This window comes from Grammomys surdaster, unplaced genomic scaffold, assembly GCF_004785775.1.
Source record: "Grammomys surdaster isolate TR1022 unplaced genomic scaffold, NIH_TR_1.0 242, whole genome shotgun sequence".
NCBI classification, from domain to species: domain Eukaryota; kingdom Metazoa; phylum Chordata; class Mammalia; order Rodentia; family Muridae; genus Grammomys; species Grammomys surdaster.
The window spans coordinates 6,169,769-6,193,360 of NW_021604687.1; the positions used below are offsets into that span (position 1 = coordinate 6,169,769).

At 44.1% G+C, this 23,592-nt stretch overlaps 1 protein-coding gene across 1 annotated transcript in view; it reads left to right on the forward strand.

Annotated features, from left to right (window-relative positions):
• The first annotated feature begins 4,246 nt into the window (after positions 1 to 4,246).
• Galntl5 (polypeptide N-acetylgalactosaminyltransferase like 5) overlaps positions 4,247 to 23,592 on the forward strand; it is a 30,271-nt gene continuing 10,925 nt past the window's right edge. The window contains exons 1-6 of the mRNA XM_028774763.1: positions 4,247 to 4,437; positions 8,523 to 8,657; positions 11,224 to 11,390; positions 14,156 to 14,278; positions 16,416 to 16,665; positions 23,045 to 23,162. Coding sequence (XP_028630596.1) covers positions 4,247 to 4,437; positions 8,523 to 8,657; positions 11,224 to 11,390; positions 14,156 to 14,278; positions 16,416 to 16,665; positions 23,045 to 23,162 — 984 coding nt within the window. The remainder of the gene's footprint in view (positions 4,438 to 8,522; positions 8,658 to 11,223; positions 11,391 to 14,155; positions 14,279 to 16,415; positions 16,666 to 23,044; positions 23,163 to 23,592) is intronic.

Below are 23,592 nucleotides of genomic sequence, written 5' to 3' on the forward strand. Positions count from 1 at the left end.
TTCCTTCCTTCCTTCCTTCCTTTCTTCCTTCCTTCCTTCTATCTTTGTCTTTTTTATGATCCATTTTATGTGTGTGAGTGTTTTGCCTGCACGTGTGAACATTAATTATGTCTAGTGCCCTAAGAGACCAGAAGAGGGCATCAGACTCTGGAACTGGGACTACAGAAGACCGAGCTGTGGTGTGGGTGCCGGAACCAAACACAGGTTCAGAGCATCTGCTCCTAATGGCTGAGCCAACTACTCTCCAGCCCTGATGTACTTGGCTTTTTCTTCTACTTTTTTTTCTGTTTTATTTTTGCTTTTAGGTAGGTGCGAGGGGTGGAGCTTGAGGCCTTGAGCCTGCAAAGCAAGCACTTACCCAATAAGTCATCTCCGTAGCTCTGAAGTATGAGGGGGCAGGGAGGGAGTTAATGGATGCAAGAACACGTGCCGTGGAAGATTTATGAAGGTCAGAGGGCTATGTGAGGTGTCAGTCCTTGCCCTCCACCTTATTTGAAACAGTCTTTCTGTTGTCTACCACTGTGTATCTTGGCATAGCTGAGCTTTCCCTTCGGTTGCTGTCTCGCATCTCTTCCCGGGGACACTGAGGTTACATGTGTGCAGTACAGTGCCCAACTTTATGTGAGTTCTGAGGAGTCAAACTCAGACTTGAACAGCAAGTGCTCCGCCAGCTGACCTATCTCCCCAGCCCAAGTCTTACATGTTATAGCAAAGTCAAGGGCTGCAAATCTAGATTTGTAGTATTTATACATCCACGTATGTCTATTCGTGTGTGTGTGTGTGTGTGTGTGTGTATGTGCGTTTATGTCCTCCTTTTTGCTGTCTGCCTTGTGTTGGTGTTCTCACTGGAGGAGGAAAAAGAGGAGGAAAACACAGTTTTCTGAGGAAAATGTGTTTATTCTGCTCTGGAGCTTATTCAGATTTTGACAAGCTGTAGAAAACTAGGTTTGATATCATTCAATTTTGAATGTGTAGCCATTTCTCTGTAATCTTTCTGAATTGGTGTTGCCACTGAGGCATTTAGTGTCCTCCTGTGTAAGTGCCAGCTCTCCTGGGAAGTCCCCTTTGCTGCTCTAACACTCTCCATTTCTCTTACAGCTTTTTGGAGTTCACTGCTAGTTAGATGGTCCTGGAAGAATGCCCCACTTTCTCTGAGGTCACCCTTCACTCTGTCATTTTGCTGTGCTTTCCAGAAAAGTTCCTTCTATTTTCCAGTCTTCTACTGATTTTGCTGTGGCAGGCATACTTTAAATTTCAACGTCCCTTTCTGTTCTTTGGTGTCCTTTCTTTGGTTCTTGAACTGCGGTAGCCTTGATTTTTCAGTTTCAGTATTTTGCAAGTTATGGGTTGTTCCTCTTTGATGGCTCTCCACACATTTTTTTTTCCCTTTCTGGAGGCTTTGCTCAAATGTCCTGGTCAGTCCTTGGCATCTATATCAGTATATGTGGCCAAGTGGAACAAAACATCACAGAGTGGCTGGCTAACACTAGGAATTTATTTTCTCACAGCTACAAGTACAAGGTCAAGGTGTTGACAGGGTGGCTTCCACTTAAAGCCTCTTTCCTTGAGTCACCTATGGTCTATTTTCATAAACCATCATGTGTCCTTTTTCTCTGTGCATTGATCCTGACTCTCTCATAAGAGGCCAGCTCTACAGGATCAGGCTTAACCTCAGCTCAGTTAACCTTTGTCACCTCCCTAAAGGCTCACTCACAAATATGATTATGTCAGTGGTTGATGCTTTGGACATAATTCTGGAGAGTCATGATTTAATCCATATCAGCACTAAACTAAACCATTCCAACTAAAAGGCAGGACAAACAAACTACAGTCTGAGCGTCGGAGCAGCTTTGGCCATGAGGCCATCTTCAAGGTATCTGCAGAGAAACTAGCTTTTGTGGGAAGCTCTAGAATAGCAGTTCTCAATCTTATCCTGACTGAGCTTTTCTGGGCTCTGGGAGTGAAGAGAGCCACTCTTCAGATTATACGTGTGGCCTTGCCAAGTCCTGGCTCTCTCTCGGCCCTCAGCCAGTTTCTGCTTCATGATCCTTTCACTTCCCACTCAGGCTGTGACTGCCTCTCTCCTAAATTGTGACACATGGCCATTAACTTTGTCTTGAAAGTATGTGTGAAAATCTCATGTACCTTGGCTGTGGATGTGGCTGGTTAGTATTTTTCTAGCATACACAAACCCCTGGGTTTGGCCCCCAGTACCTCCCCAAATCAGGCATAGTAACCTATACCCGTAATTTCAGCACTCAGGAGATAGAGGCAGAAAAATTATAAGCTCAAAGTCATCCATGGCTAGTAAGTTAGTTTGAGGTCAACCTAGCCTACAGGAGACCTTGTCTTAAAAAACAAAGCACAAACTCACTTGCATTCACCGCCCCCAGTCTGCTTCCACAAGAATGTTTCACTTTGTTTTTGTTTACAGTTGAGTCAAAGCAAGGATACAAATACATGCATGCATTCTCCGCCTTTGAGAGAAATCTCTCAATGTCCCGTATCACAACTGCTCTGTGTGCATCAGCAGACTCTGCTAATCTGAGTATTTTCACCACACATGCTGCAGAGCTTTTCAGGAGCCAGCACTAAGAATTCAGCAGGCTCTGCCTTTTCTTCCTGGCAGCTTGAGCTGCTGGACACTCTGCACATCATTTGCTCAGAGGTTTCGCCACACATCTGCCACAGGTGAGCGTCCACCGTAATCAGGAGCACTAAATATCATGTTCTGCAAATTACACTATGCTCTGCTTGCTTCTCTCTGTGTGCATGTGTGTGTGTGTGTGTGCATGTGCATCTGTGTGTGTGTACCCATGTGGGAGGTGTGCATGCACATGAGTACATGTGTGTTGAGGACTGAGGTGAATACCGAATATCTTGCCTTGATTTATCCTTTGAGACAGGGTCTCTCACAAGATCTAAAGGTGAGTAATTGTTCTAGGCTAGCTGGCCAGTGAGCTTCAGGGATCTGTCCCCTGCCTTCCTTAGTCAAATGCTACCCTGTCTGACTTTTTATGTGAATTCTTAGAATTCAAACTCAGGTCTTCCTGAAGCCAGGTTCCTGGCCTCCTCTTCTTGCTTCCTGCTCACTCATCATTATGGTTTTAAAACCTGCTGCTGTCAGCTCCAGCTGATTAATTTCACCACTGAAATGACAGCCACACTTTAGTAATCCTGCTGAGAAAAGCTTTGGTTGTATCTGACTATGAATGCCAAAGTCACTTTGGAGATGTTTGTACGTGTGTATGTGTGTGTATGTGTGTGTGTGTGCGCGCGCGCGTGCGCGCGCGCGTGTTAGGGTAGACACTGTGTAACAGCCAGAGCTGCCCCATGTTCGGGGGCCACTTTGTAACGTCCTGTTCTGCTGCTCCGGTCCGTGGGTCAGAGTCTAGCAAGAGAGAGAGTGGGGACAGAGACACGAAGAATGGAGACAAGACAGGGAGTCTGATCAAGTCTCTTTTATTGAAAGGAAATACTGGGTATTTATACCCTTTATCACGTGACTTGCCCTTGTGGACAAGCTCAACTGAAGGCACTAGGTCACGTGTCTTGTAGCCATGGATACCAGTGTACCTTGTAGCTGGGGGCACTAAACAATGTAACAAGATGTTTGAGTGTGCTCAGCTGTTGCTGGCTGTTGAAAACAAGTCTCTTGTCAGGGTATATGGCTCGAGATGGCTGTAAAGATGATAGCTGCTTTCAGCTAAGAGTTGGCTCCCAACAACACTCCTATTCAGCCTTCACGTCTTAGAACTCAAACCACTGAGTCCATTCACTGTCCCCTCAGCAGTGGGACATGGTGGTCCCTCCTCACTCATCTCTTCAGCATGATGGTGCATGCTTTTTCATTTCAGTCTGACTTGTGTCTGGTCAGGGTTGAGAGGTCTATACTCTCTCCAAGTAGGTTGGGCGTGGATAAGAGATGACAGTGCTCGGTTGTGTTATCTCCCCCCTCTCCTTGAGCTGTTTGCTCAAGGGATAGGGCAAGGACTTTAAATGATGCTGCCTGTTTCCTACTAACCTAGCCGGATGTTGATCTTATATATGTGCAAAGAATTTTTGTGACAGAAAAAGAGATAACTTTTTTTTTGTATTCAAAAGTATCAAAATGATTGTTTTTGAAACACTGAAAACAGAATTTAATCCAAGTGGAAAATTAAAAAAAAAAAAAAGGATTGTCTAATTCAGCTCTCTTACAATGATCTTGCCTAGGAAATTGGAATTTAAAGATGTGAAATCCACCATGAAAAATATCCTAATTCAGTGTTTATTCTGTGGCATCCTGGCCACCGGGCTCTGGACAACTACATTACTTTTACTTGTGCACCTTGAACAAGAGGACACACTGGAAAAGGAAACGGAGGGACACAATAGGCCACCCATAACACATGTATACCAGCAAACCCACGACTCGGACCGCACTATTAATGGTAAGTCTGATGCAGATGAACCTGGAGAATCGGAATTATATCCAGGGACAAATCGTGATGTTTCTGTTAATGTTTCAACGAGAAACATCAGAAATTCAGTATTTAGAAGAATAAGAGAATGATCTCCTTCAGGTAATTTAACTTTCAAACTATAAAATACCTCATATATGGGTATATTATATCCATAACTCAATAGGGTATATGCATATGTGTTTACCACCTATATTTCTTATTTTTATGTAGTTTGTTGTATTTGCTTCAGGCAGCTTTCTATCTTCCATAAAAATGAATTTCAACAGGTGCAATAGAAATATAATCCCTGGTCCTTTTCCACCTACCAACCTCAATGATAGCATCCTGTGCCCGCAATCGTTCAGCAGTTCTGGCATGGCACAGTTTAACCTATCTGTAGGTAGTCTGTGTCAATATCCTCTTGGGATTTGCTCTCCCCCACAAATACTGTTATAAGATTTGTGCTCCATGCTTACACAGGATGACCTGGTCTAACAAAATACGCCCCCAGAGATGAAGAGAACGGTAAAGATATAATTAAAAAGCTTAAAAATCAGATCTGTGTTCTGGGCTCTGTGCTGCTCTGGAGCAGTGCTGACAGCTTGTGTAGAAGTAAGACACCGCCGAGTGGCCCCTCTACAGCATCTTACCCTGCTCATTCGCATGCTCTCCCTGTCCCCTGGTTTCTCTCTTCTCCTCCCGTAACTCCCATAATACATAGTTAGCTGAGAATCCTGTCCTTTCTAGTACATCCCTCTGTGGTTCATTTCACACCAATCCAATTGATTTGACCTCAAGTCCACACAAGCTCTGTCCTCTGTGTAGTTCAACTGGTACTTAATAGTGACCTTAACTCTACTTAGGGCAATTGGTTAGCCTGTAACTTCCTTTTGGTTATTTTTGTAACTTCTGTCCCTCAGCTGAGCTCTCCCTTTTCTATCTGCTTCTGGTGCTGCTGTGGTGGTCACTTTAACATCCTAGTGAGTTTGGTCCCAACTGGTTCAACTCAATGTTGGCATCTGTTGGCTATCCTTTTAAATTCCTTTTGGGATGCTTCTGGTTCTTGGGATTGCCATTTTCTATTGCATCCTGGACATTAAGGACACTGAGAGGTATCGTAGCATGATTCCAAGCAGGTCCCCTTCACTACGGTGTAATACAAGTATAAGAAAAGACAGATTACAGTATCTGTTGTTCAAAAAAAGCCAGTGAGCAAAGGCAAAATTTGAATCTTAAAACTTCACTTTGTTCAGAAACCAGTGATCTGAGAGGGGAGAGGATTAATAGTTTAAAGGTTTGTCTTCCATTACATCCCCAGGCCATGGATTATGTGGGGGATAGGGACAGAGGCTGTCAGCTATTCCAGTGATCCGAGAGGGCAGAGGATTACTAGTCTAAAGGTCTGTCTTCCATTACATCTCCAGCTCACAGATCATGTGGGGGAGGAGGGACAGAAGCTGTCGGTTATTTGGAATACAGTCTTGGCATTCTGGTTGAGGTGGTTGACCGACCACATTTTTGAGATTTTATGTCTGTTTCTCATTGTCTCCTCTTATATAACCCCTCCCACTGCATGTGCACGTGTGAATTCTGTGGATGCCTGGGTTTGAGTAAACAATGGATGTAGTTAGTTGGTGCTGGTATCAATCTTATACTCCTCCAAGAGCATTTGGGCAAGCACAGAATTACCTCAGAGCAAAAAGACCATAAATGGTATGTTTGTGCTAAGCTAGTTTTTCTCTTCAGCAAAATTAAGTACAAGTGTGGCATACAGAATGGAATTCAAGATGTTCCTATTGGTCCCCTCTGACCTCTATTAGAAGGAACAGGTAAGTGTGTGTGTTCTGCCCACTCCATGAAAGAAGCCCCTCCCTGCCCCACCTCCTACAGTGGTATGTGCATACTATCTTGTAGTAGACACATGGCATAAGAAATCAGCTCCATTGAGAGTTTGTTGGGAGGTTCTAACAGGGGAGTGTATCTACTCATGTACCCTTGACCGAAGACCAGTCCTCCTCTATTCAGGGAAAGTCATAGCTTCCAGAAGGATACACATGGAAGGGTGAGGGAGGCAGGTTAGCCAGATCAGGTGAATCAACCCTGGAGATCAGTAGGGTGACAGTTGTTGTAGCCAGATCTCCCTCATATCCAGTCATGAGAGTGGGAGAGCTAGTCCTGCCCCTCGCCAGCAGCAGCACTTGGAAGAGCAGGCTCCATGCCTCACTGGGCAGCACAGTAAAGCTGGCCTTGGTGACTCTGAGGGCATGAGGGTGGGAGAGCTGCCTGCCCCTTGCCAATCGTAGCTTTGGGTGAGCTAGCCTGGATGATGCTGGAGAGATTGCCCTGGTGGTGTGGGTGCGGGAGAGCTGGTGGGCTAACCAACTCAGCTACCACTCGTGCTCACAGTGAGATCCAGGGCTTTGAGTTGGCTCAACCCAACATCTACTCCGTCCCTGATCTGCTGGAGTGGTAACATGGCTAACCCTGAAGATCCAAAGCTACAGGATCTCCATGACACGGGATAACAACTGGGTATCCCAGAGGAGTCCTGGTGAAGACCCAGTATTGATAGCATAGCAGAAGCCAAAGGCCTTGAACCAGACCAGTGACTGACTCACTGCATTGAACATTTGCAAGTAAAGAAACATGGACAAAGGGTATACTATGGGACACACGGTGACACACTACAGCTTCCACAACAAGGTTTTTGTTTTCTTTGGTGGGAGATGTTGCCATCGACAGGAAGACGAGAGTGATTGAGGTGCATGATGTGAAATTCAGAAAGAATCAATAAAAGTTTAAAAAAAAAAAGAATTCAGCTCCTTTTTAGTTCCCATTTAAATGGAGCACAGACTTTAAAAAGCTTGTCACTAGGCACAGTGTCAGCTCGTCCTGTCTCTCCTCTCCTCCTGGGCCCCTTTGACATGGGTTGAAAGGCTCAACTGTCCACTGGTCTTCACTAGCACCAGGTTCAGAGAGAAATAAAATATCAGCTAATTATGGTTCACTGCCGTGTGTGAGCCATTGCTGTGAAAGTGGCCATGGCTCCCACTGGACGCCATGCGAGGCAAGGGGAAGTGGACGTCTCTCTGTCTCCACCCTGACCATCTTGCTGTCCTGGGAGGGGGGCGGGAATTGGAGGCTCAACATTCTACTGACAGCAGACAGTTCTACATCAGACAGACTCACTTTCACCTGCTTCCACAAGACAAGGTTAGAACTCCTCCCTGACCAGTCTCCCTACACTACCCAGGAGAGGGAGCAGAGCCCTCATTGCCTGCTGCTGACTTTGGAATATTAGGCTCTGCTCGGTCCCACTGATACCACCAGGTATCAAGTGGGATGCTGCTGTTTGCTTCCTTGGTGGGGGCGGGAGTATAAGACTTGGGGCAAGGATTGCAAAGGTTTGTTCTGCTTTGTCATTAGACTACCTTTCCCCAGCTCTTTCTTGGGCTAGGGAGAATGGTTTTGTTATCATGGAGGTTTCCTGATGGTGGTTTATCTGTGACTACTTATGTTTCAGTCAGAGCCCTCTGTAGCTCCTGTGTGGTATTTATGTATATATTGTATGTATGTGTGTATATAATATATATATGTGTGTGTGTGTGTATATATATATATATATATTTACAGTTATATATATAGTTATAAGTGTGTATGTGTGATACTATTTCCTGGACTGCATAAGAAGGAGGAAACAAGCGAGTTGAGCGAGCACTTTGCTCTTTACTTGCTGACTGAAGATACAAAGTATCAATGATCTTTAGGCACTTGCCACAGTGCCTTCCCTTTATAATGGCCTTCTAGAACCGTGGATAAGAACCCTCATTACTTAGGTTGCTTTTGTGGGAGTGTTTAGCACACCAGCAGGCTAAGTAACTAATGCAGGGCTTGGTGTTTTTGTTTCATCTAAAATTAATGATGAGACTTTACCAGAGAGTCTTTGGTTTATGTCAATGATTTGGGCTTTCACCTTTAACTTTGTCATCTGGGCTTAGTTTAGAGGCCAAGAAAATTATTTTCAGAAAAATTCGGGATATGGTTACTCTTGTAACCACTAAGTCTTATGTGACTCAGATGTCCTTTTCTTTCAGACAACGTTAACTTTTCAGATCCAGAATTGATCCAAGGATTGCATCAATATGGATTAAACGTCATTATTAGTAGAAGACTGGGCATCCAGAGAGAGGTGCCAGATTCCAGGGATAAAATGTATGTTCTCCCACTAATCAGACTTTAATCTTAGCATATGAGAGATCCTGTAGTATATAGATCCCCTTCTTAAGTCTTTAAGTTGGGCAATGTCAAGATTCTGATGATGGTGTAAAGGCCACCTTACTTATCAGCCGAATATGTTCTTGAAGTTTTGAGGAGCTAAATAAATCCCTTGGGGGTTTCTACCTTGGTTCTGTCCAAAGCGTTAATTCCCAACAGACAGTGCTTTTGGGGATCTACTTAATTTTTTTCTTCTGTCTGCTCTGTTTTCCTTGTGCCTTCAGTTATCTGTGTTAATGGTAATTGAGGTAAAATGCACGTAAAATTGCTATGTTATCAATTTCCTAGCAGACAATTAAGCACAGCCGCAATGGTGAACAACCCCAGCACTGCTGAACTGAAGCTTTACACCCTCCTTTCCCACAGCCCTAGCAACCCCCAATCCACACTCAGCGTCTGTGAATTTGACTACCCCAGAGATCTCAGATTAGCAAGAGCATACAAAAAATTTGAGGACTGGCTTATTTCACTTAGCACAGTGTCCTTGAGGTTCATCTGTTCAGATTATGCTTGTTGATGCCTTTTAAAATATCATTTAGGTTCCAAGATTTTCCTGGAAAAGAATATCAATTTTCATTAGCTAAGAGAAAAATGATCAAGCCAAGGAAAACCTGCACTTTCCAGTAATGCCACATTCCATGGCACTGGAATACTCCCATATTTTGTGATATTGTGAAACACAAACACCATTCATGATTGGGCACACTGGAGAGATAAAGCATCTGCACATAATGAAACACTGTAACGGACTCATAATAAAGGAAAACAAACTTGGACTAGGGATGGAGTTTGATTGAATAGTTGATGATTTCTTTTGTTGCAGAAGGATTTCTATTTGATGCCATCCCACTTGTTTATCTCGTGCTCTTGGATCACATCCACTTGAGTGCACTTGCGGCACCACCCTCCCCCCGTCCTGAAATTATCTGAGAAATATTTCCTGTTTGCATAATTGCAATGAGAATTATGATTTTATGTTTTGACCTCACTTGTCAGGCCTTAATTACCTCCAGAGTGGTCACAGAACCAATATGAGCCAATGAGTTTTTCCCTGGGAATTTCTGTAGATGGGGAAAAAGAACATCCTTCTGATTTATCCCTGGATGCTGAACAGGTGTAGTTTTACACACTTTTAATCTCAGCACTCAGGAAGCAGTAGCAGGCAGATCCCTGTGAGTTCAAGGCCAGCCTGGTCAACAACATAGCAAGTTCCAAGCCATCCTTGGCTACATACTTAGATATGTTTTAAAAACAAAAACAGAATCCCAATGATAGGCTGATAGGAATCACGTTTCCCTCTCTGTGGCATTAGAAAATAGAAACAAGCCAGTTTCTGGTCTTATGCAGAATAGTTACTATATGCCAGGTATTGTTCTGTTCTGAGTGAGTTCACGACCTGGGAGTAGGCTGGAGATGCTGTCAGTAATCATCCCAATTGCTGTTGCCATGGTGACAGAGCAGGCCAGAGGACCTCAGCCCTCTCACTCCATTATTTCCTTGAGATCCCAGCTGTCTTCCTATAACTAGTCGTTGGGGTTACCTGGGTTACCTTACAACATACTCCCTTCTATTTTGCTGAGGTTAGTTCCAAACAATAATATACTAGATCTCAACTTCTGCTTTTCACTCTTGTGAACACAAAAATAATTTGACATTTTGCCAGTACTTAGAGGACTTGTATTAATTCTACTACAATTCTTGGCCAAGCCTCCAAAGCAAAGCAAGAAGTGCAGCATAGTGGATTGACTTTGAAGTTATCTTTCCATGAACTGAGACTACCACTATTCACAACAGACCCCAATATATGGCTATAATCATTGTTTCATGTAATCTCTAAAGTAGACCTAAGATTATGAACATGGAATATCAAGAAAGTAATTATAAAGGGGAAAATAATTCCAAGATGTGAGTATATCATCAGAATTTAAGTGGGTTCATCAAGCTGGGATCTGCACAGCTGATATTGCTCCCCGTGTGAGATTGAAGTCCACATGGTGGAAGGAAAAAGCTGACTCCTGTACTTCCACCCCACACGCCCACCGTACCACAGGCATGTACCCACTTTCCCACACACAAAACAAAATAAATAAAGGTTAAAAAAATTAAAGAATTTAAGGACAGGCTAAAGAGATGCCCAGTCATTAAGAGTGCTTATTGCTTTCAGAGGACCAGAGTTTGATTCCCAGAACCCATGTCAGGCAGCTCACAACTGCCTCTAACTCAGCCCCAGGGCATCTGATGCCCTCTTCTGGCCTCTACAGGTACTCGTACACACCTGTGCACGTGCACATAGATGGCAGACAAATACACATAAATTAAAATAGTTTTTTTTTGACGTAAGAACATTTTGTTTGTTAATTTTGTACTTTCAACTGTCCTGTCATTGTCCTGTCCAAATTAGTTCATCAAAGTAAAGAAAGCAAAAAGTAAGAGCTGGCATTTGAAGAAGGCTCCGATCACTTGAGGCTTCAGATGGCGAATTTTCTCCCTGTCTTTCTTGCAGATGTCAGAGGAAACACTACCCACGCAATCTACCCACTGCCAGCGTCATCATATGTTTCTATAATGAAGAATTTAACACCTTGCTCCGAACAGTGTCGAGTGTGGTGAACCTCAGTCCGCAACATCTGCTGGAGGAGATAATTCTGGTGGACGACAAGAGTGAATATGGTGAACAGACACTGTCTGTCTGTCTGTCTGTCTGTCTGTCTGTCTGTCTGTCAGCAACTCTCTACTGATACTTGACATCTGTTTTTGTTTGGTGTCTGTTCTCATGTAGTCCAGGCTAGCCTCACCTTGAACAACTGACCCTCTTGCCTCCACTGTCAAAGTGCTGGATTCACAAGCATGCTCAGCACGCATGCCTTGGCACTGGTATGTTTTATACAGATGTTTCTGGTGGGTGTTGAGGGGGAGTGCTATCCCTGATGCACTCACTGCATGTGGTAGGTAAGACTGACCCAGACCCTGTCATGATGGGTCTGTGGGGTCAGCATAGGGGGCTGGTCTTGTCTTTAGGGATTATTTCAGAAAAAAAAGTGCCATCTAAATGGAAGAGGCACAGATGATTTGGGATTTCCCAAATGAACTGGAAGGAAATAGGTTTTAGGTGAAAGAAATGGCACCCCAAAGGCCCAAGATGAGACAAAATGGGGTGAGCATGGAACACTTCTGCATTGTGTGAAGTTTATGCATGAGTGTGGGGTTGGAAAGATGCAGGGAAAGGCATAAAGCTGGAATTATTTAAAGGGGGCTACTCGTGAAAGGCGTTTTTGGAATTTTGTCCCAAGAAGATGGGGAGTTAAGGCTGGGAATGTAGCTCCGTTGGTAGAGTCTTTGTTGAGCATAAAGCCTTGGATTCAATCCTCAGCTGTACATGAGCTGGGTGGGGTGGTGTGTACCTGTAATCCCAGCACCAGGAAAGTAGAGGTTATCCTTGGCTGTAAAGCAAGTTCAAAGCCAATCTGAGCTACTTGAGAACTCTGTTCAAGAAGAAAGAAAGAAAGAAAGAAAGAGAGAAAGGAGAGAAAAAGAAAGAGAGAAAGAAAGAAAGAGAGAGAGAGAGAGAGAAAGAAAGAAAGAAAGAAAGAAAGAAAGAAAGAAAGAGGGAGGGAGGGAGAGAGAGAGAGAGAAAGAAAGAAAGAAAGAAAGAAAGAAAGAAAGAAAGAGAGAAAGAAAGAAAGAGGGAGGGAGGGAGAGAGAGAGAGAGAAAGAAAGAAAGAAAGAAAGGGAGAAAGAAAGAAAAGAAAGGAAGGAGAGAAAAGAGAGAAAAAGAAAGAAAGAGAGAGAGAAAGAAAGAGGGAGGGAGGGAGGAAAAGAGGGAGGGAGGGAGAGAGAGAGAGAGAGAGAGAGAGAGAGAGAGAGAGAGAGAGAGAGAGAGAAAGGGAGAAAGAAAGAAACCAGAACATAAGTCTAGCTACCCAGGCTTAGACTTTTACATTGGTTGTCTGTTTACCTCAGGCAAGCAGGAGTACCAGGATACTGATGTCAGTATTGTGTAGATTGACCCCAACTCTGTCATGATTTCAGGCCTGCAAAGTCACCTAATCTATTGGGAAGCTAGTCCATGATGAACTTGAAAGGAAAAAGATATGCTGAGAAGAAAATACCTTCCAGTCTGGCTACCCTGTGGGGGTGACATCCCAGACGGGCCACCCTGTGAGAGTGACTAGGTTGCTCTGTGCATACACCATGCTCACGTTGCTGTTTAGAAGTTATATGACACTAGCCAGGTGCCTATCATGTGACATTTCCATAGGAGTCATCACCACTCGAGTCTTGTAGATGGGTGGGTTCTTCTTCCTTCACCCACAATGCCTTATCTGCTCAGTAGAGCTGAGATGTCTGCAGCTTACTGGGCAGGAAATCTCATTGAAGTTGGGTGCAGGGTGTACTTCCTAGCCAGAGAAATGATGCTTTCTTACTCAGAAGTTCACAAATCCTATAGTGGGCACACAGTTCCAGGAGTAACCATGTCTGCCAGCCTTTCAGCACAGCACCAAGTGTCTGGAGACATGTTGCCTTTTGTTGGTTTGACAAGGTGGCTTGCTCGACAAGCACTGATCTGACACCAAGGTGCCAATCAGACCGGGCTGTTGGTAAAGACATTTTTCCTGCTTTCTTCATCCTCCTTTGATCAAGCAAGCTCTTAAGCCTCTTCCTATGGGCTCATTCTCAGGGAGTTCATCTTCATGATCTAATACCTCCCGAGGCCCTACTCCTAGATGTTGTCACATTGGCGGTTTTGATGTGTGCATTTGGGGCTGGTGGCCACACATACTCAGTCCATTCTCTCTATTGACTTGGTTATCTATACGACTTGCATTTTTGTCCCCTTCATAAGGGACCAAGAGGGTCACTTCTGATGGCCAAGACCTGTGCTGGCAGACCAGCCATCCCTATCACAGAACATAGGGTGTTGTGTTCCAGTGGAACTCAGGATCAATGTATTCCTTATTTTAACTCAGAATGGCTTTATCATGAATTGTATAACAAATTTTGAGCTGAAGCCTGTCTTTCCTAGACACACCTACAAAAAGCACCAGTCAGGCCTTTTCGGCTTGAAGGAGTGGGGGAGGGGCTCTTGAACTGGATTGGTTTCATAGCTTACCTTCAAGTCACTACAGAATTAGAAGCAAAGTGGATCACAGTACAACTTGTGTAGTAAAACCAAGTTAAACCAAAAGCCTAATAACCTATTTTTTTTCTACCGAATTTCAATAATGACTTAGTAAAACAAAGATATGTCAACAAATTACAAGAATTTTACAGTTTGTGAACCACTCTTCTTGTGGCTAACCAGGGACACATTAAAATATATGCAATAGTTAGTGTTTTGGTGGTTTTTTTTTTTTAAAGAAATTGGCAATAGAAATTGGTTTGAATTTCTATAGATGGCAGTTTATAAATTGCCAAGTGTCAACTGTTTTTTGCAGATGATCTGAAGAACAAGCTGGACTATCATCTGGAAATTTTTCGTGGAAAAATTAAATTAGTAAGAACCAAAAAGAGAGAGGGTCTCATCAGATCGAGGATGATTGGCGCCTCCCGTGCTTCAGGTAGGGCTGCTCTTTTAGGCTGGGAACCAGTGTGCTAATTACTTTTGTCGTTGCTGACACTAAGCAGGAAATGGGTTTGTGTGGCTTACTGTATGAGGGCACACAGCTTATCTTTGCAAGCATGGTAGGAGCGGAAGATGATTGGGCACGTTGTGTCTGCAGTCAGGAAGCAAAGGATGAACAGGAAGTGGGACGGGCTATAAAGCCTCAGGGAGCAACCCCAGTGCCTCACTTTCCCCAGCAAGGCCACACCTCCTAAAGTTCCATAACTTTCCCATACTGCACCACCAACGGGGCCCAGGTGTTCAAACACAAAAAAACATGAAGAAAGATTTCACATTCAAGCTACCAACTACCAATGACACGGGGACTCTTCCTTCCTGCATAGAAACAGTCTTGGAGATCTCCACATCACGGCAGGCTTAAATCTTTGATCTTCCATTCCCTCCAAAATATTCTTATCCAAAATGTCATTTCATATGGAAGGCAACCAACCTTTTACAAGGGCCATAGCATCAGTCTCATCACCAACTGAGTGTCTCTAAGGAGACTCCAAAATGGAGTTTGATATGGATTTTAAAAGATATCAAGATAGGCTCCATGGAAGATCCTCCAAGAAAGCTTTATTAGTGAAGCTATAGCGTCAGCCCATCGACAGCACCAGGACTCCAACAGTTGACAGACAGCCTTCCATTCTGGAAAACATAGGGAGCCTCTTGGGGCAGCAAACACACGGGACCCACCAACTCAGCCCAATAGAACCCACACCCATGCACCAGCCACAGCCCCACAGTTAGAAATTTGGTATTTGTGAGGGTTTATCACTCTGCTCTCTGAAAGGACACGGTTAGCTGGTTGTCCCTTCTCCCTTCTTCCTGCCACCCTGTCCCTAACAGAATGTATTGTGCCTGTCTGTGAGCCAAATAAGCCCCCCCTCATCACGAAGGAACAAAGAAGGAAAGAAATTTTGCTTGAGGTGAATTTGAGTTAAAAGACAACTATATTTCAAAGCTTCTAAGAATTTAAACAACCATGATCATTTTCTCTGTCTCACTGTTCTCTGTCGTTTCCTGTCTCTCCTTGCTCACCCTCAAGGGCTCTTCTGCCGCTTTTCTTCAGACACATCTTATGTTCCTATCCCAAATGGCACCCTCTGAGATTTCTAGGTTCTTGTGTCTTGAAACAAAGAGTTAGAGGTCAAGCGTGGGCGTCATTTCTCAGGTGCCATCACTGCTACTTGGTTTGAGGCAGGGCCTCTTACCAACCGACCTGGAACTCATCAAGTAGGTGAGGCTGGCTCACTACCATACCTCAGGGATTACTTGTTTCCAGCTCCCCAGAGCTAGCCCTGTAAGAACAGGTTACCAAGCCCAGATAGTTGTTGGTTTTTAATTATGGGTGATAGGGATTGAACTTACTGGCTTCATGCTTGTAAAGCGAGCGTTCAATGACCGAGCCACCTCTTGAAATGGTCATTGAAAACCAAAGCTCTTCTCAGTTCTACCGACTACTGCTCTAGAGTTTTCTCCAAGCTACTATCTAACCTGCAGCTCTCAAGTCTCCTCTGAATGTCCACCATACATGGAGCCTCACCGTTTGGACATAATAAAACATGTATTCCCCATTTCCCTTAATGCAACTAAGGAACAAAGTATGTAGGAAACGTTCAATCAATACTCATTGCATCTAGCTTGCATTTGGATTGAATACCTTCCCTCCGGGGGACTGTGCTGTCTAGTTTTGTCAACTTGACAAAAGCTGGAGTTATTTGAGAGAAGGGAGCCTCAATTGAGAAAATGCCCCCATGAGGGCTCTAAGGCAAGCCTATAGAACATTTTCTTAATTAGGGATTGATGTGAAAGAGCTTAGCCCCTTGTGAATGGCACCACCTCTAGGCTGATGGGTTCTATAAGAGATCAAGCTGGGCCAGCCATGAGAACAAGCCAGAAGCGGTACTCATGCATCCTGATTCCTGTCCTGTTTGAGCTCCTGTCCTGACTTCCTTCAATGATGGATGGTGTAGAAGTGTAAGCCGGATAAACCTTTTCCTCCTCAAGTTGCTTTTAGTTATGCTTTTCATCACAGCAACAGTGACTCTAAGACAAGGATCAATGTTAGTCTGCTCTTGCCTTCACAGGGGACATCCTGGTGTTCTTGGATAGCCACTGTGAGGTGAATAGAGTCTGGCTGGAGCCCCTGCTGCACGCCATTTCTAGGGACCACAAAATGGTGGTGTGCCCTATTGTCGATATCATCAATGAGTTAACCTTGGATTACGTAGCAGTACCTGTTGTAAGAGGAGCTTTTGACTGGAGTCTGAATTTCAGATGGGACAATGTTTTCTCATATGAGTTGGACGGCCCAGAAGGACCAAGTAAACCTGTCCGGTAAGATTCTCCTTGTTTGGGGGACTGTAGTAAAAAAAAAAATCAATATTTTCTTTTGTTACTTTCCCCCCTTTCTTTGCTCTTCCTCCTCCTCCCTCCTCCTCTCCCTGAGACAGGATCTCTCTACATAGCCCCGACTGTCCTGGAACACTCTACACCAGGCTGGCCTCAAACTCACAGAGATCTGTTTGCCTCTGTCTCTTGAGTGCTGGGATTAAAGGTGTGTGCCACTATGCCCATCTTGCCGTTTGTTTCCTAAAGTATTGAATGCCAGATATGGTAGATGCTAAGTTTGTTCAAATGTCATTCCACCTTGTGTTCTACCTCATCCAAAAAGCTACCATGGCTGGTAAATACTGCCTTGACTTCCAATGCCCACTGCATGTGGTATGTGTGTGTATGTGTTTGTTTGTGTGTGTGTGTGTTTGCATGAAGTATGCTCACATTTCTTTGTGTACATGTGGAGATCAATCTTGGGTGTCATTCCTCAGGAACTGTCTTCCTGGTTTTTGAGACAGAATCCCTTACTGACTTGGAATTCACCAAGTATGCTAGGACGGCTGGCCATCAGACTCCAGGAATCTGCCTGTTTCCATACCTTCAACACTGAGATTTCAAGTGCATGCCACCATGCCCAGATATTTTTTTAGATGGGTTCTGGGGATTAAATTTATGTCCTCATGATTGCAAAGCAGGCACTCCAACAACTAAGCCATCTACTTAGCCTAGAGCATCTATTTCTTAAGTTGCAGGAGGGAGTTTTCTGATGACCAAGGAGCAAACTGCCATGGTTAGAAGTGTGGATCTCTCTGTCAAATTCACACAGATAGTCTTTGCCCCATTGTTTCTAGGTGTAGCTTCCTAGGTTGAGAGGAACACGATACTCCTAGCTCATTTGTCTTGGGAACTGTATTTGTAAATGTGAACACAAGATGAGTACATCTTGCAGGTTAGGTCTAATGTTGCTTGGAAACTCTGATGTGATGTACACCCCTTCTCTCACTACTAACCCCTTTGCTCCTCAGACCAGGTAGCTGGATTTCCTAACCCTATAGAGCTGTGTGGTCATACAATCAGGACCTGCCCACACTTCCTCACCTGTAAGTTCTAGAGGACAATACTCTCACAGGGTGACAAGAACTGAATGTCTATACAGTTAGCCACTTTGTGTGACCTTGTGACCTTTTCAAAGTCCAGTTTCAATCTTCGTGCCTTTGTGTCTGATTCACTGACTGCCATCTTTCCTTTACACACACCCATCCCCTGGCCCCTCCCACCTTGCTGTGGCCCCTCCCCTTATGCACTGCTCTGCAGGTGCTTCACCTTGAAGTGCCCAGAGACCAGAGCCCTTGATCCTCTTTCTACTGTAAGTGTCCATGATTTTCACCTAAGAATGATACCCTAGGCTCAAATATGTAAACACAAAGAGTGTTTTATTCTGCAGAAGTGCAGCATGCTGGGGTCTCCTGTTACAAAGGTAGAGAGACAACCAAGTGAGCTCGCAGGCTCCATTTCAGGCACATTGGAATTCTGTGGCAGATGAGCTTCGTCTTTATCTCTAGGCGTTCCAGAACTTGAAGGAGCTTGAAGACTGGAACCTGGGTTTTTTTCTGTTAATAATTGACTTGGTTGGACTTGCCCAATTCTTAGGCCTAGTTCCCTTATCTGCCGATTTGAAGACTGTCATGGAATCTGCCTAGCCCTCTCACTACCTCTGCCTACCTCACACTGACCGTTAATACATGACTCATGCAATCGTTAATATTGATTTTTAACTTGAATCAGGGCCTACAACTTAGACGCAGGATTGGGAGCTTGTCATCAGTGACCCCTGTCATCAGTGTCCCTCTGTCATCAATGTTCCTCTGTTGTCAGTATCCCTCTGATGCCAGTGTCCCTCTGTCATCAATGTTCCTCTGTCGTCAATGTCCCTCTGTCATCAGTGTCCATCTGTCATCAATGTTCCTCTGTTGTCAGTGTCCCTCTGATGCCAGTGTCCCTCTGTCGCCAGTGTCCCTCTGTCATCAGTGTCCATCTGTCAGTAGGGTCCATTTCTGTCTCCAGTGGAACATTCAGATCTTTTGTGTCATTCACATGCCCGAGACTCTTCCCCCCTCCACATTCCCAGAACACTGTACACAGCTCTCACAATTGCTTTTTAAATACTTTTATTTGTGAGGACAGGAAGCTGACTCGGGAAGAGAAAGTACCATCCAATGAGCCTGACAATTATCCAAATTACCCAAATTAGATTCCTGTGACCCACATGGTGGAAGAACTGACCCCTAGGAGCTGTTCTCTGGCTCTTACACACACACTACAGCACACAAGCACCTGCACACATACTCTGGGAGCTGTTCTCTGGCTCTCACACACACATGCTACAGCACACAAGCACCTGCACACATACTCTGCTTTGAATCTGTGAAGCTTTAAAAACTCCTTTCTCTGTTACACTAAATATATACATACAAATTAAATTAATGTTAAATACATTTACTATGAACAGGCTCTAGAGTCAGCAAAGAGACAACCCTCTGAATATGCCCATGAAGGAGGTTCTCCCTGTTAACTGGGGGTACAAAGCTCCTCTGTGGGTGTGGTTGGTACCATCCCAGGGACTGGGGTCCTGGACTGAGCAGAAAGCCAGGTGAGCACAAGCATCTCCTCTAATCATAAAGGTGCAACGTGAACATAGCCTCATGCTCCCGTCACGTGACTCCTCCTCCTGGACCTGTGAGATGAAACAACACTTCCTGGATGGCTTTTGGTGGGCGTTTTGTCAAGGCAATGAGAGAAGCAACTAATACAAGTCCCAAACTCATATCTCCATCCACAATCTCGAAAACCTCCAGGCTCACACATCCAACTGCACCTGCTGCCTGCTTGGCCTTCCCACTGAGATACTGAACACTCACCTCACATTGGCCCGAATGTTAAGTTTCCTGTGTAACCAGGACTTCCCATCTCTGTGGACAGCAACCCCACCTGCCATGTAGAGATCCTGGGTATCAATCTAGATTCCTGTCATCTTCCCTATTCTTGTCCTACGCATCAGCAAATCCTTTAGGTACACCTTCAAGCAAACCGCTACCTGGACATCTTGTTTATGCTCATCAGATTACTAGCTTGGCCAGGGTACAATCCTCATTCATTGGGTCTGTCAGTGGTGACTCAAGCCTTTAATACCAGCCCTTGGGAGCCAGAGACAAGTGGATCTCTGAGTTTGAGGTCAACCTGATCTACAGGTGATTTCCAGGATAGTTGGGCTGCACAGAGAAACCATGTCTTGAAAGGCTAAAATAGAACAAAGAAAAACAAACCCAATTCATCATTTTCCTCCAAAATTATTGTGGTGACTTCTAACTGGCAGCACTTAGGAGTCAGAGGTAGGCAGATCTCTGTAAGGTCCAGGCAAGTCCAGTGAGGCCTTGTTTCAGTGAAACAGCAGTCTCTGCTTGCAGACTGTGGATTCGTGAATATAGCGTGACTAGCTCCTTGAGGCTTCCTCTGCCTTGATCTTCTCACCACAATAAACTCTATCCTTCAAAATGAACCTCTTCTCCCTGTAGGGAGTGAGTGAAAGTCTTGAGTGAGTGTGCACTGCTGACATGGAACATCTGTCTCAAAGACTCAAAAGCCTCGGCCATGGAAGTGGTAACTCTACTGCCACCCCAATAAGTCTTAGAAGGATGACAAAGTCCCTCCTCAAGTCCAAATGTGAATATTGACTGTGTGCAGGAAATGTCTATCATAGCCCCCACCCCATGTTTAAGGCCTGAAGAGACTTCCCTACAAAGACCGCTCTGGGTGAGATTAGCCAAGCCTGCCTGTTTTTCAGCTGTCGACTAACCCTGTCTCTCTGTCCAACTGTATACAACAAGCATACTGAGCTGCCAGAGTGCCATGACTACTCCATCAGAGCTACCCAATCCCAGCTTTTCTGTGTCAATGCATCTGTGTGTCTGTCTGTCTTTTCTTCATTGTCTCATTGACCCTATTCAGGTTTCCAGGACCCAGGTCGTGCAAGGATGCAGAAACCTTTCTTACACTGCTTCTGTCACAGCAACAAGTAACTAACCTGAGTAACCCCATCTTTTATCACAGGAAAAAAGTCAAAACAAATTTGATGTAAATGTATGACCCAAAAATTCTAATGCTACTAGTTGAGGGTGTACTTTATGACATTCAGCTACTCAAAGATTTTGTGACTACGACTCTGAAAAGCACAGGCCATAAAAGCAAAGCTTGAGCGTGGGATTGCATCAAACTAAAAGCTCCTGCAAAGCAAAGCAAAGCAAAGCAAAGCAGTCAATGAAGCGAAGACAAGGCCCACATGTCTGATAAGGAATTAATATCCAGAATATTAAGGCACCCAACAAACAGCAAGAGAAAGTTCAATTAAAAAAAAAATAGTCAGAAGACATGAATACACATCTTTCAAGAGAAAATCTATATGGCTAGTGGTATGAGAAAAATGTCTAAGCACCCCTCCCCTCATCAAAGGATGCAAACCCAAATCCCTTTAGATGCTAGCTTACTCTACTAGGTGTTCTGTGGACAAGAGTGTAAATAGATACTAGAAAATAGTGTCAGGGTTCTTCAAAAATTAAAAGTAGAATAACCTGGCAGACTTCATGCTGCAGAGCTGCAGTAGGCAAGTGGCCCCTGGGGTCGGCTGTGGCTACAATGGGTGAGCTCTGGAGATGCACAGCCCAGAGACTTCGTCCCAGGACTGCTTCTTGCTACTAATGTGCTTCCTCGTGTTTGCCATTGCCACACTCCTCAGTTATTTGACTTGGTGTGAGTGGACAGTGAGAGACCCTCACTGCCTATAGCTTGCTCTGGTTACTTCTTGGGTGATAGCCCACCCTATTGGACATATTTCCTGCAGATCAATATGAAGATGATCTCCCCTGAATTAATGCTGTTTAGATGAATTCATGACTTTATAGAATTCCTGATTTGATTCAAATAATTTTAGGAGGAAAGTCTAAGGAGATGGTTTTAGTTGTTTTGCCAGAAGGCTGTAATTAAATTAGAATCGAGAATAGAATGTGCTCTCTCCTCACAGAATAGCAAGTAAAGGCTGCATAATAAGGAATATAATGAGCCTTCACAAATGCACTGAGAAGAGAAATAGGCTTGGGACAGATTTGTGATCAAGCTATGACAAAGCAAGGCTATGTGAAACTGTTGCTTTGAACTTATAATGAGCTTATAGAATGAAACACTGCTTTGAACTTGCTATCAGCATCCTTCTGTAACTCCTCTTTTGTGTAACATTTTATCTATGAGGTAATTTTTTTCTTACATAGAAAACTTTTTTGCCTAAAAGGCTATAAAGAGCTGAAAGCAATAGTAAAGGTTCAGTGTAGCCCTTTTTGCTTCATCCATTGTGCATATGTCTGTGTGTGCATCTGACTTTCTTTTTTTCTTTTTCTTCTTCTCTGGCTCAGGAAGAATTAATAAACTCCGAGCCTCTTGCCTGACCAGCAAGAGACCCCTGAGTAAAAGAGTAAAGAGACCAAAGAGCTAAATTTCTTTTCTTAATTCCTGCCACTATCAGCAGGAATCAATTGCAAGAATCCATCAGCTTTTGACTTCAGGAGAGCAAAAGAGAGTTAATTGCTTCTGGCCCTGGAATAGCTAGTGAGAGAGGATTAAATTGCCAGAAGCTATCAGCTTCTGGCTCTCAGAATAGTAAGAGAGAGTTAAGGGCCAGAGGTCATCAGCCTTTTTCACAGCCGAAGCTGTGTCCCACCTCAGTACCTGACCCTGCCTGTGCAGCACACCCCCCCAACCCCCAGCAAGAACCCCTGATCAGCAATCCTGTCACTGACAACATGCCTAAAGGGAATGAAATCAGGATGTTGAAGAGACATATGTATGTGCGTTCTTACTCTATCCCTAAAACCAGCCATGAATCAGCCTGTTTATTACAGTTGATTGGATAATGAAAATGCAGTAGTGCATGAATACAGGAGAATAATGTCCAGCAAATAAAAGATGACATCTCTCCATTCGTAAACAACATAAATGAACCTAGAGGCCATTACGGTAACTGAAACGAACCAGTCACAGACAGACAGGCACCACACCATCTCACACAAGTGGAATTGAAGAGTTGGTCTCCTGGAAGTACAGAGTGAAACGATGTCTACAAGAAGCACAGAGGTCAGAGAGGGCACCAGATCCCCTGGAGCCCAAGTCACAGGTGCTTGTGAGCTGCCTGATCTGGGTGCAGAGGATCAGTCAGGTCCTCTGCAAGAGCAGTATTCTTGACTGATGAGCCAACAGTAGCATTCCATATGTTTTTAGGAAAAGCAGAGATCACTATTTCTCTCAAATTTATTCACTATTTTTAACTCCTTTCTAGGTCACCTGCAATGTCAGGAGGAATTTTTGCTATAAATAGACATTACTTTAACGAACTCGGACAGTACGACAAGAACATGGATCTTTGGGGAGGAGAAAACGTGGAACTTTCGCTAAGAGTAAGTCAGACTTCCTCGTTTCCCTCATGTAGTTACGTTTGCACACATGGAGAGGTGACGGTTCGTTTTGTTGTGGAGAATGGAACTGGGTTTGTGCCTACTGGGCAGAGCCCTTTCCTGTGCAAGTGTGCAATCTGACTTTCATATGATTACATGTTTTCTCCATGAACATGCAGGACAGTCTGGTGACACACAGAAGGGTGTGCAACAGATGGCAGGACTCCAGAAAACACTCGATAGGACCATATGCATGGTGCAGAAAACTAATAAGATATTTTAAATCTATGTGGGTCCTCTTCTGATTGTCTTGATAGTTATATTCCCCCCTCTTCTTGTTTTGTATTTCATTTTCTCTTCTTCTTCTTCTTCTTCTTCTTCTTCTTCTTCTTCTTCTTCTTCTTCTTCTTCTTCTTCTTCTTCTTCTTCTTCT